Source organism: Humulus lupulus, chromosome 9 (genome assembly GCF_963169125.1).
Source record: "Humulus lupulus chromosome 9, drHumLupu1.1, whole genome shotgun sequence".
Classification (NCBI taxonomy): Eukaryota; Viridiplantae; Streptophyta; class Magnoliopsida; order Rosales; family Cannabaceae; genus Humulus; species Humulus lupulus.
Window position 1 is genome coordinate 8,799,197 of NC_084801.1, and position 15,436 is coordinate 8,814,632.

General features: G+C 38.4%; 1 protein-coding gene across 1 annotated transcript; it reads right to left on the minus strand.

The window, feature by feature from the left end:
• Positions 1-12,444: 12,444 nt before the first annotated feature.
• LOC133802495 (cytochrome P450 710A1-like) lies at positions 12,445-15,078 on the minus strand. Its single transcript, XM_062240811.1, has 2 exons — positions 14,929-15,078; positions 12,445-14,431 (listed from the first exon to the last, which is right to left on the minus strand). The coding sequence occupies exon 2, from the start codon at positions 14,239-14,241 to the stop codon at positions 12,718-12,720; it is 1,524 nt and encodes a 507-aa protein (XP_062096795.1). The 5' UTR covers positions 14,242-14,431; positions 14,929-15,078; the 3' UTR covers positions 12,445-12,717.
• Positions 15,079-15,436: the final 358 nt, after the last annotated feature.

Here is a 15,436-nt window from a genome sequence, read left to right on the forward strand (position 1 = left end):
TGAACCAAGTCGAATAAACGACAAAATCTAGGTTTATTTACAAACATTTCCCATAATCCTCTGGCTGTGGCAGCCAGGCTGGCCAAACATGTACACGCCGCCTCACCCTGCCACACTCATGGTCGGTTGGCTTTCTCCTTACCCTTACCTGCACCACAGAGCATCTGTGAGCTGAAGCCCAGCAAGAAAACCCACAAACAGATAACATATGCAACACATATATCAAGCATATAAACAGGCCACCAATGGGCTAAACACATACGGCCTAGCCGTCCCAGGCGTTTACCAAGCCCTGGGTTCGCGGTCCACACCGTGAGGATATCCCAGGTATCCTTTAGGGACTCGCCCTGGCAACTCGCACTCCACGTGCTCAACGTTGCACCCGGCCCCTTGCCGTACTCGGCCTTGCACTCAACGTGCCTAACGCCGTTCCCGGCCCTTTGCCGTTCCCTGCCCCTGCCGTCCTCGGCCTACACCATTCCCAGCTCTTGCCGAACATTCACATAATAGCATTCATAGCATAGCAAACAAGTACAGAATTCTTGCAAATTCAGTTAAAGGGCTACGCCCCGCAGTTCAAACACATTGGGATCAGCCCTGCATACAAGCTCTATGGGAACAAGGGTTTTCTTACCTGAGTCTCGAGCTCTCCGAGCACCGATGTCCCGAGCACAGTCCTCTAACTTGAGCCTCGCCGAAACCCTTTGCTGAGCTTAGTCCCTGAGTTTGATCCTTAATCCTCAAGCTTTTACCTCCTAAGATTTCTCAGCCAATTCCTTGATTTAACTAGCTTCCTCCAGAATTTCCTTGAGTTTGTCTTAGGGAGTGAAAGAGAGAAAGAGATAAGAACTATCTTCAGCTGGGAGGAAGTAAGTGTCGGTTTCTTAGGCTTCTAAACGTTTCCTTCTTTTGTTTTATTTAACTTAGTCTATGTGGTTACCTCAAGGCTCGGGGTACCAAAACGTCCCGGAGGGCAAAATGGTAAATTTTCCCCAATGTCCCCTCCTAGACATTATACCCTCAAATATATCTCCAAATATTTATTTCCTCAACCCAATAACCCCATAACACATCTAAAACCCGAACTACCCCTCGACTCGCCCCGAGTCGGAATCTCAACTCTGTTGTGACCTTTTGGCTAACCGCTCCCCAGGACTGTCTTGGATCGTGCTGCACAGACATATCACATATATATAACATTTATCACATTTATGCCCCTAATATTCAGTCGGGCCCACATGCACATTTAATCTCAACTAAACATGCATCATTATCATATATTCACATAAATCCACATATTAACATATTAAATCATTTATTACCTCCAGGCACACTAATCAAGGCTCTAAGCCCTATTAGCAAATTCGGGTCGTTACAGGGTCCCTTTCGGATACTATCGACCTTAGAGCCCCATGCAGTCACATGATTTCCTTCACATACAATTCAGCATACCGCTCCACAGTATAGGTTTTCCTAACAGGAAAAAAGCGGGCAGACTTAGTGTACCTGTCCACAATCATCCACACTGAATCATGTTGTCCCACGACCTTCGGCAATCTAGCCACGAAGTCCATGGTAATATCCTCCCATTTCCATTCCGGAATCCCTAGAGGCTGCAACAACCCTGCTAGCATCTATTGTTCAACATTTACCTGCTGACAAGTTAAACACTTGGCCACATAATCCACCACATCTCTCTTCATTCCCGACCACCAATACAGAGTTCTCATATCTTGGTACATCTTCGTCATACCCGGATGTAAAGAATAAGGAGTGGTATGAGACTCATCCAGAATCTCTCGCCGGATACCCGAATCCATCGAAACGCAAATCCGACCTTTGTACTTCAATATTCCCATGTCCAAAATAGAGAAGTCTTTAGTTGCTCCGACTAAGACGCGCTCTTTGTGCTCTCTCACCTAGGGATCCTCCCCCTGTGCCTCCTTGATCCTCTCAAGGAGCATAGACTGAAGAGTGATGTTGGCTAACTGACCAACCACCAACTCTATACTCGCTCTAGTCATCTCCTCAGCTAATTATCTGATATCTATCTCAAATTGAGCAATTGTCCTGGGCCCTTCCGACTCAGCACGTCAGCCACTACGTTGGCTTTCCCAGGATGATATAAAATATCACAATCGTAATCCTTTACCAATTCTAGCCAACGTCTCTGGCGCATATTTAGATCCTTCTAAGTAAAGAAGTACTTCAAACTCATATGGTCGGTGTATATTTCACACTTCTCGCCATATAGATAATGTCTCCAAACCTTAAGTGCAAATACCACTGCTGCCAATTCCAAATCATGTGTGGGATACATCTGCTCATATTTCTTCAATTGTCTTGACGTGTAGGCTATTACCTTTCCAGCTTGCATCAGAACACATCCCAAACCATGTCTGGAAGCATCACAATAGATTACAAACTTCTCATTGTCTGACGGCAGACTCAATACTGGAGTGGTGATTAGTCGTCGCTTCAATTCCTTGAAACTGTTCTCACACCTGTCTGTCCATACATACTTAGTCTTCTTACGCGTCAATTCGGTCAATGGTGTGACTGTCCTAGAGAATCCCTCGATGAACCTCTGATAGTACCTTGCTAATCCCAAAAATCTCCTAACCTCTGGTACACTACTTGACCTGGGCCAATCCCTTACCGCCTCAATCTTATTTGGGTCAACCAGAATCCCCTCCTTACTGACAATATGACCCAGAAATGTTACTTGGGGTAGCCAAAAGTCACACTTGCTGAACTTAGCATATAACCTATGCTCCCTCAACCGTTGTAATACCAAGCGTAGATGCTGCTCGTGCTCTGTCCATGACTGAGAGTACACCGGTATGTTGTCAATGAATACGATCACAAACTCATCCAGATAATCCTTGAAGACCCTTTCATCAAGTCCATAAAGGTTGTTGGGGCATTGGTTAATCCAAAGGACAAAACCAAGAATTCATAATGTCCATATCTTGTGCGAAGAGCAGTCTTTGGTATGTCATCCTCTTTAATCCTTAACTAGCGGTAGCCTGACTGAAGATCAATCTTAGAAAACACTATCTTCCCCTGTAGCTGGTCAAACAAGTCATCGATCTTAGGTAATGGATACTTATTCTTAATGGTCAACTTGTTCAGCACTCTGTAGTCAATACACATCCTTAAGGATCCATCATTCTTCTTGACGAACAACACTGGAGCACTCCATGGCAAAAAACTCGATCTGATGAATCTCAAATCCAGTTATTCTTGCAACTGAATCTTCAGTTCCTTCAACTTTGCCGGAGCCATTCTATAAGGTGTCCTAGATACTGGCTCCGCCCCTAGCGCCATCTCTATGACGAACTCAATCTCTTAGTGTGGTGGCAACCCTGGCAAGTTTGTGGGGAACAAATCAGGAAACTCATATACTAGTCTGGTCTCCTCCGGTCCAATCGACACAACTCTAGAGGTATCCACATTGTTTGCTAGGAATCCTATGCAACCCTTCAGCATCAAGTCTCTAGCCTTCAGTATCAAATTCATAGGTACTCACGGTCTACTCACTGTCCCCACGAATACAAATGGTACCTCCCCTTCCGGTTCAAAGGTCACCATCCTGCGCTTGCAGTCAATCGTCGCCTCGTACTTTGATAACCAATACATCCCTAGGATCATATCAAAATCATCCATGGCTAATTCAATCAGGTCAACAGACAACTCCCTACTGTCTATCTCTACTGGTAATGCTCTAACCCAAGTCCTAGAGTCTATCAGTTTCCTAGTTGGCAACAAAGTCTGGAATCCCCTAGCATACAAATCACTAGGTCTACACAGCTGATCTATCACTCTAGCATAAATAAATGAATGAGTAGCCCCCGAATCATTCAATGCACTAAAAGAAGAACCAGCACTAAAAATCTGACCTGTCACGACCGAGGGGCTAGCCTCAGCCTCAGTTTGGGTCAAGGTAAATAATCTGGCAGGAGTGAGACTGTCGCTCTGCTTCGGCTCTTCCTTCCTAGCTTGTGCGCAGTTCTTCCTCAAATGACTGATGCTCCCAAAAGTAAAGCTGGCCCTGATTCTGCACTCTCCCTGATGTCGTCGTCTGCACCGAGGACACACTGGGAAACTCCTCCAGTTGTCTCCCCCGCCCTGACGGCCACTGAAAGCACCCCGTACCCTCCTATCTGAGCCAGGAGGAACAAAAGAGTCTGGGGCATTTCTCTTCTGTTCACTGGAGCCACTACCCCGGCTAAATCTAGTCAAAGGAGGCACGGTCCTCCGAGCATCGCGCCTAGCAGCGCCCTCTCTCCATATCTGATCCTCGACCCCCTCAGCTGTAAGGGGCTTATCCACCACCTGTGCGTAAGTGGTAGTCCCCGAATCCAAGGTTATCTTAATGTCTTGGGCGATCATGACATTCAATCCCCACACAAACCGATCTCTCCGTGCCATGTCAGTCGGCACCAGATCCGGCGCGAACTTCGCTAACTGGTCAAACTTCAGAGCATACTCAGTAACCGTCATTCGATTCTGAGTCAGGTTGGAAAACTCATCAACCTTTGCAGCTCGGACTACGACACGGTTATACTTTTCATTAAAAATATTTATGAACTCTTCTCAGGTCATAACTGCGATATTCCTTCTCTGAGGCACCACATCCCACCAGATGCGGGCATCTTCTCTTAAAATGTAACTGGCGCAGGCTACTTTCTCATTCCTTTCCACCCTCATGAAATCCAGGATGGAAGAAATTGTTAGGAAAATATAAATTTGCCTCAATGGAAATTACAATAAATTACAACTCTATGCAATATATTACAAATAAATAATGATTGATTAAAAAGGGTTACAACTCTATAACTGAAAATACAAATAAACTAAAGAAAAAGAAGAAGAGAAGAAGAATAGAATAGTGAAAATACAACTCAAAGCAAAATATTACAAGTAAAGTAAAAGTGTTTGAAATAAGGAAAAGAAGATTACAACTCAAAACAAGAAATACAAATAAACAAAAGAGAAGAATATGAAGATGAAGAGAAATAGAGTAGAAAGAAATAACAAACAAACTAAATGGAAACAACTCTCACTCACACTACCAAAGTAAAGAGTGTTGGGGATCACCAACTTGAACAAGGTTTGAAACATTTGTCCAAAAGCTTATTTCCTCCTAACTCAAGCACTAAGGGATCTCTCACAGATATTGGAAAAGCTTTATGGAATTATCAGGCCTCAAGGTGTTTCTAGCCAAGTGCTCTAATGGATAGAAATGTTGTGTCTTACAAGTGAGTTAGAGGCTCCTATTTATAGACTTTAGAGACACCCTTTGAATTTCAAATTCCATCAACCCTCATGGCTGTTACCAATGTTTAATTGGATTAATATGGAATTAAAAAAGAGATTTGGGAGTTATTTTGGTTTTTTGAGTCGTTCAACAAAGGTTGAAAAAACTAAAAAATTGGTCAGTTTTTTGCCTGTGGCCGCGGCCACTAGTCTCTGTCCCACAGGCCACGGCCACCAACATTCAGTGGTCGCGGCCACCGACCAATTTCAGCACAAAAAATGTGTTGCTTTTCCAAACGGTTCCAAACCCTCCCAAATGATTTTGTAACTCCCAAAACACATTATTGGGGTTAAAATCATATCTCTAACAGCCATATCACATATGGCTTTATGAAATTCATCTCAATAATGTGTAACAACCAATTTACACAATAAAGGGTAATATTTGGAAGTTACAAATTTGTAACACCAAATATGTTACATTATTTGGATATATCTCATATATCTAATTATTGTAACTCTCTATTATATGTTACAATATGTGACACTATTTGTCACATTTATTTAATCTAAAACATTATATTATAATATAATATAATATTATAAAATAATATAACATAAATCATGTTTATCCACTAGGGGTGAACATTTGACCCGAAAAACCCGCAAAACCCGCACGACCCGCAACCCGAAAACTCGTTTTTGGGGCAAACCCGTCGGATTCGGGTTAAATCTGATAACTCTACAAAATAGAGTTATTTTACCACTTTTTATGTGCTAATTGTTGCTTAATTCTTGAGTTTTTAGTAATTTATTAAGTTTTTAAGTAATTTTGAATTTATTGGGTTTATTTTGATTTTCTATACTTTTGTGTGCTTTTATAGTTATTTTGTTGTAAAATGTTGTAGTTAATTATTTGAATTATTATTGTTAAATTAGTGGTAAAAAAATGTTGTATTATTGAACTTAAATGTAAAATATAAATTAAGTTATAATTAATATTTTCAAAGAATTAAATTGATTTATTTTATAGTTGAAAATATTGTATTATGATTTATTTTATATTTATTTTGTAGGGAATTTATGCTCTTGAAAAGTAAAGAAAAATGAAGGAAATGTGGCATTTTCAAGAATTAAAGCTGAAAGAAATAAGGACATTATGGCATTTGAAAAGCTTAAGGCCCAAGCTTAAGGCCCAAGCTTCAATCCAAGCCCAATGATTTAGTTCCCTCCCAGCCGTGGCTTCCTCTTCAATCAATTCATTCAGCTCCTCCAATTCCACCTTCAGCAGCTACCAACGCCTCTTGATGCACCCAACCTGCCACAGACCACAACCAGCTGCCAACACAGCCATGCAACAAACTCCAAACCAGCCTTTTATTTATCTTGAGCCCATAAATTGTCCAAAAGTACCATTGTCCCCTTATGTCTAAAAATACCACATTTTACCTCACTTTCTACACATTGTACCCCAAAACATCATTATTACACCTTATAATTTACCCCTATTTACCATATTATAATTAATTGAATTAATTTAATCAATTTAAATTGATTATTTTAATACCTCATTTTGGCTATAAATATAGAGTTTTGAAGACCATTTAGGGGGGCCATTTTTTAAAGAAGAAGTTACTATACCATAATTTCTACACATTCAAAACCTCTCAATTCTCTTCTTCTTCTTCTTCTTCTTTTTGGTTATTTTCTATGTATTTTTAGAGGAAAAATTTGGGGGTTTCTTCTCCAAATTTTCATATTTATGTTTGTAATTTTTAGTGTGTATTTGCTATTCTAGTTATGAGTTTCTAATCTTTTTAAGATTATTAAGGTAATGATGAAACAATATGTAACTAGATAGTGTTTATTTTGTATGTTGATTTCTCATTTTGTGCAACAAAGTTTATGGAATTTTCTTCTTCAAATATCTTCTTTCATCTTAAATATCATGTATTTTGGATTGTTAGCACATATTTACACTTTGTTCTTCATTAGTGCAAAAACATAATATTCTTTGTGTAAGATGTGTCATTAAATTGTACACATCCATGCTTAGAACAAAAATATTATGTTTTGCCTTATAAATAATGTTCATTGATTTATTTGTTATTTCATTAGATTGATTTACACTAAATGCTTTGAAATTATAATTTGGAAAAGTGAAGAAAAAATCTTATCTTTTTAGAAATAATTTATGCTTAAAATTATAAATCTATTTAGAAAATGATAGTTTTATTTATTTTAACTATCACTAAAACTTGGAATCAATGTACTTATAAATATTATTGAACTTATATTTTGTGGATTATAATCCTTAATAATCTTATTTTACCATCTTCATTTCTATTATTAATTTATATTTATATATATTGTCTTTTGTTTATATATATTGTCTTTAATTTCTATACTATTATCTTTTATTTTATTTTTATTGTTACAAATTCTCATCAATTTTTGGAACTAGGTTAGAATTTATTATTTTTGATTTAAAATAGTTTTCTCTTTTCGATTTTAGACAACTCCTTTGGGTTCGACATCCTTGCTTACACGATCATTATTCTATATGAACGATTCGTGCGCTTGCGATTTATAAATTTTTAAACATACCCGTTTTGGGTCCATCAAAATCCGACTCGAACCCGACAAAAGTCGGGTCGGGTTTTAAATTTTTTAAACTCGGGTTCGGGTTCAAATCCGAAAAAATGGTATTTTTGAACAAAAGTGTAAAAAAAATGGTATTTTTATAAAATTTGGCTTTTCAGCCCAAAACCCAATAGTCCCAGGCCAACCAGAAATCAAACCCGAAATCTGAAAAAAAAATGGTATTTTTGTAAAAAAAAAGTGTAAAAAAATGGTATTTTTGCAAAATTTGGCTTTTCGCCCCAAAACCAATTAGGCCCAGCCCAACCCAACCCGAAATCAAACCCGACCCGAACAAACTCGAAACCTGAAACCTCACAAAATCCTGAATTTTTCGGATTGGTTTCGGTACCATTTTTCTCCACCCGAAACCCGCAAAACTCGAACCCGATGCACCCAAAACCAAAAAAATTCGACCTGTGCGCACCCCTCTCATCCACTGCTCTGCCCGCAATGGGTCTGGACCACCCTCGAAGGTGGGAGGATGCTGCTTCTTGAACCTCTCATACAAATGTCCCATTTATTCTCCACAGCAGGCTGGGCTGGCACTGGTGCTACGCCTGTGGAACCTATAACCCAATGCCTTGAGGAGGGGCCTGTTACCTCAACTGTCGAAACTCTTCTTTAGTTCAGTGAAGTCTAGCTTCCATCTCAGCAAATAACTGTTGACAATTCAGTGGGGCAGGTGGAGGGACCTGGCCCTGGTTGTCATCCTCGACCCTATTACCGCGGGGTCTGATTGATCGCCAAGACATTACCACAATATGCCTGCAATCAATGACGCCACTTATCAGGCTTGATAACAAAATCCAAAACCACCTCCCAATTCACATCAACCAACCACAATCAACAATTCCACATATCACAAGCAACATACAACAATCAAGGGGCCATGCCCTAGCATCATACATATGTCAACTCAATCATCATGCTCTATTAAAATACTCAGGCAAACATGGCACTTTAACAAGCAATTAAACATATAATTCAATAATTACCAACCAACCCTGAGTCGAGCTTGTCATTGACAGCGAGCATACATGTTCGGTCAATCTCCAGGAACCATAAACATTGGCTCGTTCTGATACCAAGTTGTAACGCCCTACTACCTTAGAGTCGTTACTAAGTGAGTTAAAAATGTGTCATTAGCTCGCTAATCGAGGTTTTAGGTTAAACGTGTAGCTAACTATAATAAAAGTCGTTTAAAGGCATTTAATATAAAAAAAAAAATATGGTCATTCATTGAAATCGTAATGAGTTATACATTTAGGATCCCAAACACTGTTTAGAAAATACTTTACAACACAAAAATATAGTTAAGACCGACCTAAGCGACAAATCAACCAATACATTACATCTTCCCAAAATAACCTTGGCCATGGCAGCTAGGCAGGTCGAACATGTACCCGTCGCTCCATGCTCTCCATACTCATGGTTGGTTGACATTTCATTTGCCTTTACCTGCACCATAGCGCACCTGTGAGCCGAAGCCCAGCAAGAAAACTCAACACAAAATAAATAACATATACATATCTATCGTGAACCCAGCCCTCACTACCCAACTATCATGAACCCAACCCTCACTGCCCAACCATCGTGAACCTAGAACCCCTAGCCTCATCGTCCTCGAAGCCCTAAAATCGAGCCCAGATGCACCGCGACCCAAGCTCCGAACACCCTTGTGATTTGCAAGCCCCGTCCAAGTTCCGAGCTTCGTTGCCCATAGCGTCGTCCGACCACTCACTGGCGTGATTCCACCAGCACCCGAGCCGACCTAGGCCTCTGCGCACCCATGACCCCTCGCCTCTTCCCATCTCAGCTCTATGTCGCGAGATCCTCAAGCAACCAAGCGCGAGCCCCGTCCCAAGCTCCGAGCACCCCTACGATTCACGAGCCCCAATCTGCACCTCGTAGACGCGATTCCGCCGCCGTTTGACCACACACAGCCGCGATTCCACCAGCACCTGAGCCGACCTAGCCCTCTGCGCAAGCCCCGGGCTCCTCGTTGTTCGATGTTTGGGTTCTCTGTTGCTACCTCACTGAAGAAGATGGCAGCCAAGGGAGTCCGTAAAAATGAAAAGAAAAACTTTGAATAATACTAATATTAAAAATGTCGTGTGTCAGTAAAAAAGTTAAAATTGTGTCAGTTTTGTCACTTTATGTGAAATTCTCTTTGTTTAATGTATTTAATTTTAAAATTCACCATCTTTGAAAAAAAAAATTGAAGCAAATTGATCAAACAAAAAATTTATTGTACATGCAAATAGAACTAAATCAAATAGTACAAATAAAATACTATTAAAGTTACTATTGTATATGATTTTTTAATTTTTTAACATTTAAATAAAAAGAAGTAAAAGATAATTTTATAAAAAAAGTAAAAAATATATATATATAATTTTTTAATTAATTGTACACGTGGCAGTGCCACGTCAGTACCCAAGCTGCCAAATCAACCTTCTGCTAGCCACGGCACCCAAAAGCTAACAGAAGTCTCATATTCGATAACAGTGCATAGTTCGGAGAGAATTTTTAACAACATGAAAAATTCGAAGAGCACAAATTGCAAGTGATAATAGTTATGGGAAAAAATCCTATTTATTCTCATTTTAATTACATAGATATAAATAAATTTTTACGTAACTAGTAACTAATATAGTAAATAAGTCCTTATTTCATACAAAAATGACCATACAAAAAATAAGTCTCAATCATAATATAATATAGTATAATGAATTTTTTTTGTTATTTTATATTACTGTTTTTTTTATTATTATTTTATTGTGGAATGGATACATGCCAAGACTCTCCCTGAGAGTAATTCTTTGCTCTTGTTTATATTCTTAAATATAGAATATTTATGTGTCTCCAGCGTCACTAATTTAAAAATTCTTTCAAATAATGATTATCCGATCTAGTCGAATCATTTATTGTATCAAATTTGGTTTTGTTATACGAATTCAACATTTACATGAAACAACATTTTCTAATGCCTAATCATTTATAATAGAAAAATTCAAATTCAATTTCAACGTATATACTTTTCAACAAGGAATTAATCACCAAATTGACTTAACCATCATTAATAAATATGATAAATATGAATTTTTTCGCAAAATTATGACCTTTGGTAGAGTTGTCCTTCAAACATTGCATATGTACCCTAAATACTGCATTCTGTTCATTTTTTTTAAATAGTTGTTAATGTAGCACGATATAGTATTTATGGGTGCAGTTTGAGAGTTTAGTTAGAAAATTCATACATAAATAGTGGTTAAATAACAAAATTTGTGAATATGTATATGTATTCTTCAAGTTAATATTTATATGTTTAACATCAATAAATTTGATTTCGTTTATATGTTTAACATCAATAAATTTGATTTCGTTTATATGTTTAACATCAATAAATTTGATTTCGTAACTACTATTATGGCCATATCAATAAAATACCTTAAAAAAATAAATGAAATGTAACCAAAGATGCGTGTTTGCAATGATTACTAAAGCTTGTAAAACAAAAAAATTTGGGAACAAAACTCAACTATAACTATAATTCAGGAGAAAAATTGCTAAATACCTAATAAATATTTTTTTTTAAAAAAATCATAAAGTGAATTTATAATAATCTTATGCCTTGAGCAAAATTAAAATGGAAGATTTATTTAATAAGTGGCAATATTTAGAGTATTTTATTTATATTTTATTTTAGGTGATGATATAGTGACAGGTGATGAAATGATGATTTAAACAACCTCAAACATTAATTAATTAATTAATGAAGGTCAAAGAACATGTTTCCCATCATTAATGTATGCCGTTTTACTATTTTATTGCTATTTATATAAAGTCGAACTTGCTTATCCAAGCATGTACGTACGTGTCCCTTATTACTAATATTTATATATATATATAAAACATTGCACACAAATTCGTGAGAAATGGTAATTTTTGTAAATAATAGTATGTATGTATTCCTGACCCAAAACCCAAAATCCAAAATCATTCTTGCTTTTTTCATTGTCTGAATGAAAACGACAACTCAGACTCTAGTCACTTTTATCACTGTCCAAATCCACTCGAAAAGCCTAGACATATACCTTTTCTTTTCTTACCAAATCCACCCCAACCAAAATTCAATTAAAACTACCAAGTACCAACCACTGTTATATACATAAATATATTCAGGGAACTTACTCCTTTTGTACTTTTCTTTTTGGAAAGTAAGTTCACACCTTATGGTTTATATGGTTACTTAAACTATATTTTATATTCATAAAATTTTATCATATAATCAAACTGTTACATTTATATAGAATAATTTAAATAAATTAGTAAAATTTTATTAATTAAATTTAAATTTAAGTATCAAATATATACAATTTTAAAATACAAAGTATTAAATATGTACGATTTTAAAATATAAAATACCAAATAAATATTATTTGTAAATACAAGATACTAAAATGATGCTTTGTAAAAACAAAAATAATAAATAATTACTTACCCATATATATCATCAAAAAAAAGAAAAAAGAAATAAAAATAGAAGCAATACTCAACTTTTTATTTTTATTTTTATTAATATATATTTTGTTCCACCACAACACACACTCCCCAATTATCCACCAAACAATGAGCCAAAAACAATTCTCCAAAGAATCCTAGCTGTATATGACCGACCAACACTTGAATAAATAAAGGATCAGGACCAAGACCGACCGAACCCACAATGGCCATTTTACCCTTCCCTAATCGAGAAAACTACAACGACAACCACTACATCCGATCCGATGGATTTGGATTAATTAAAGATCAAAGACGAGGAAAGAGATTAGGATAACGTTGGCACCGGCGGCTGAGGAAGACCATGCAATCGTCCTTGGGACAAATGGTAGGGACGTACACGATCTCATCGCAGCCGTCCGTTCTGTGCCTCTTGAAATCCAACAACGTACAAAACATGGCGATGAACAACACCAAGTGGTTCATGGCGTACCTCTGCCCCACGCATTGGTGGGGCCCAGCTCCGAAAGCTAGGTAGTTTCGCTTGTAAACCCGGTCCTCCTGCCTCTCCTCCGAGAACCGGTCCGGGTCGAACCGATCTGCGTTGGTGAACCCTTGAAAGCACGACTCGTAAGTGGACGGGAACACAATCGTGCCCTTTGGAATCGTGTATGACTCCGTCAACGGAAAGTCAACAGTTGCGATGTGCGGGACAAGAGTTGCTGGAGCTCTGTACCGAACCACCTCGCGCGCAACCGCCTGAGTGTATTTCATCTGTGACAACATCTCCCCTGTGATGAGCGAGTCTGATTCCGGTGTCCATATTCCCGACACCTCGTCTCGAACTCGTCGGAGAACATCGGGGTGAGAGTCGAGCAACGCCACTGCCCAGAGAACCGACGAGGTCGAAGCATCTTGGGATGCGAAGAGGAAGTCAAAGAGGTAAGAGCCGATATCGACGTCGCCGACATTTTCCGGCTCGGCAGTTCCAGCTTCGGCCGCCGTAGCTATCTCATTCAAAGTCTCCTGCATCCAAAAATCGACGAGACAAGTCGGCTCCTCTCCCCGCCGCAGCATTCTCTCGCGGCTTCGCTTCGTGCAGCCAGCGAGAGTCTGCACAAGGCGGCTCACGGCGAGTCTCGCGTTACGAAAAGCCGTACCGGGGAGATCAATAGGGAGCTTCATGAGTCCGACGTTGAAAAAGTTATAGTCAACTTTGAAAACCTCACGGGCTTGGTGTTCCAAATACGGTCCAACAAACACGGTCTGCGAGGTTTCGAGGTTCATGTCACGAGCCAAGAAACGGAGAGGGATCGGCGCCGGACCCGAGTCCGAACAGAGTGCCTCCCATTTCTTGAGGTGGTCGAGGATGATAATTTGTTGCAGTGCAGTGTAGATGGAGAGAGCTCTGGGGCTGAAGTTGGGAGCCATCCGACGGCGGAGATCCTTGTGATCCTGACCGGTCATATAGATGAGATTGTGTTCACCGAAGAGCTTTTTCCCAAAAGGGTGTCCGATGAGGGCAAAAGCGTCGGGCCTGACATTGGCGAAGACCTTGTGAGAGAGATCGGTGTCCCTGATAAAGACGATGAATCTACCGATGATGTAGTTGGCACAGAAGCCAAGACCGGAGGATTTGGCGACGTGGGATTGGCTGTCCCAGAAGCGAGTGGGGTCACGGACCAATGCGACGGCGTTTCCAACGAATGGTGGGACAATCAGTGGACCCGGAATCGAACCCTTCTTTACGAGGTACAGGATTTGCTCAATCGATAGGATAAGAACTATGAGAGTGATCAAGTATGGAGCGAGAGACTCAAACAAGGAAACCATTCTATTCCTTCCAACTAAAAAAGCCTCTTTCTTTGTTAAACTTATAACTACATGTCAATTCCAAACATTGTTATGGTTTGGTTTGGTGAAAAATACGACCGTGTCCCCAAAAATTAGACAAACAAACTATTAACTCAAAAATCACCTGAAATCCCACCAATAAAGAGCTTCCACTTGTCCCAAAAATCTCCTGAAAATCAAATAAAAAATTGATAAGTTACATAATTAAAAGCTTAGAGAAATATTTCAGTCTAAATTGAATCAAACAATGTGATGTAAATTAATCAGGAAAATCCAAAACCTACTAACTTTGCCAAAAAAAGGACCACAACTATAAAGTCACAGTCTGTACTATGATAATATATTATGGTACCACATTAAAATGTTTACAGTAAATAATTATAACTCCAAAAACTTAAACTTGGTTGGTTTTAACAGGGAAGAAGAAAAGGTTTTTCTTATGTGATGGTCTGTTTCAAGGTAAAGAAAACCAAAGAAATTGAGATGAGATGAGATGAGCTGAGCTGAGCTGAGCTGAGCAGACTACCTAATCTACTGAAAGAGAAAATACTCAAAAGAATCTGTAGATCTAAAGAGCAAATTAGAAGAAGAATTATGCACCAAAGCTGAAAATCAAGTAGAGAAGTTAAGATGTGCAGATCCAAGACAAGAGAGATGAGAAAATACCTGTTATGAAAGAAAGAAAGAAAGAAAGAAAGAAAACTTTTTGGGAATAATGGGGAAGTGATTAAGGAGAGGGTTTTAGGAGAATTGTTGCTGCTTTTCTAGAGAGAAAGAGAAGGAAAAGGGAAAGGGTAAGGGAAAGATAAAGTGATACGATGAGTGGGCTTGAAATCCAGCGGTATTTATAGTAGTAAGCTAGTAATGAATGAAACGAAACTTTGGGAATGGAGCTGTGATTATTATTATTTTTGATGAAATTTTAATGTGCCTCGTAATTAATAGCAGGGTATTGATATTTGATAAGTTAATGTATCTGAAAGTATGAGATTATAATTTATGGTTGTTTAACGATATCATATAATATTTATTATTTTTTTTAATATGATTTGTGGTTAATATGAGAGTTGTTATTTGTCATCTTAATATGTTTAATAACATATGAGATATGAGATGATACTTTATGATTAATTAACAATATTACATCATATTTATTAAATTCAAATTTACAGAA

Excerpts from the sequence above, each read along its gene's own strand:
- LOC133802495 (XM_062240811.1), bottom strand. The coding sequence starts at position 14,241 with ATGGTTTCCTTGTTTGAGTCTCTCGCTCCATACTTGATCACTCTCATA.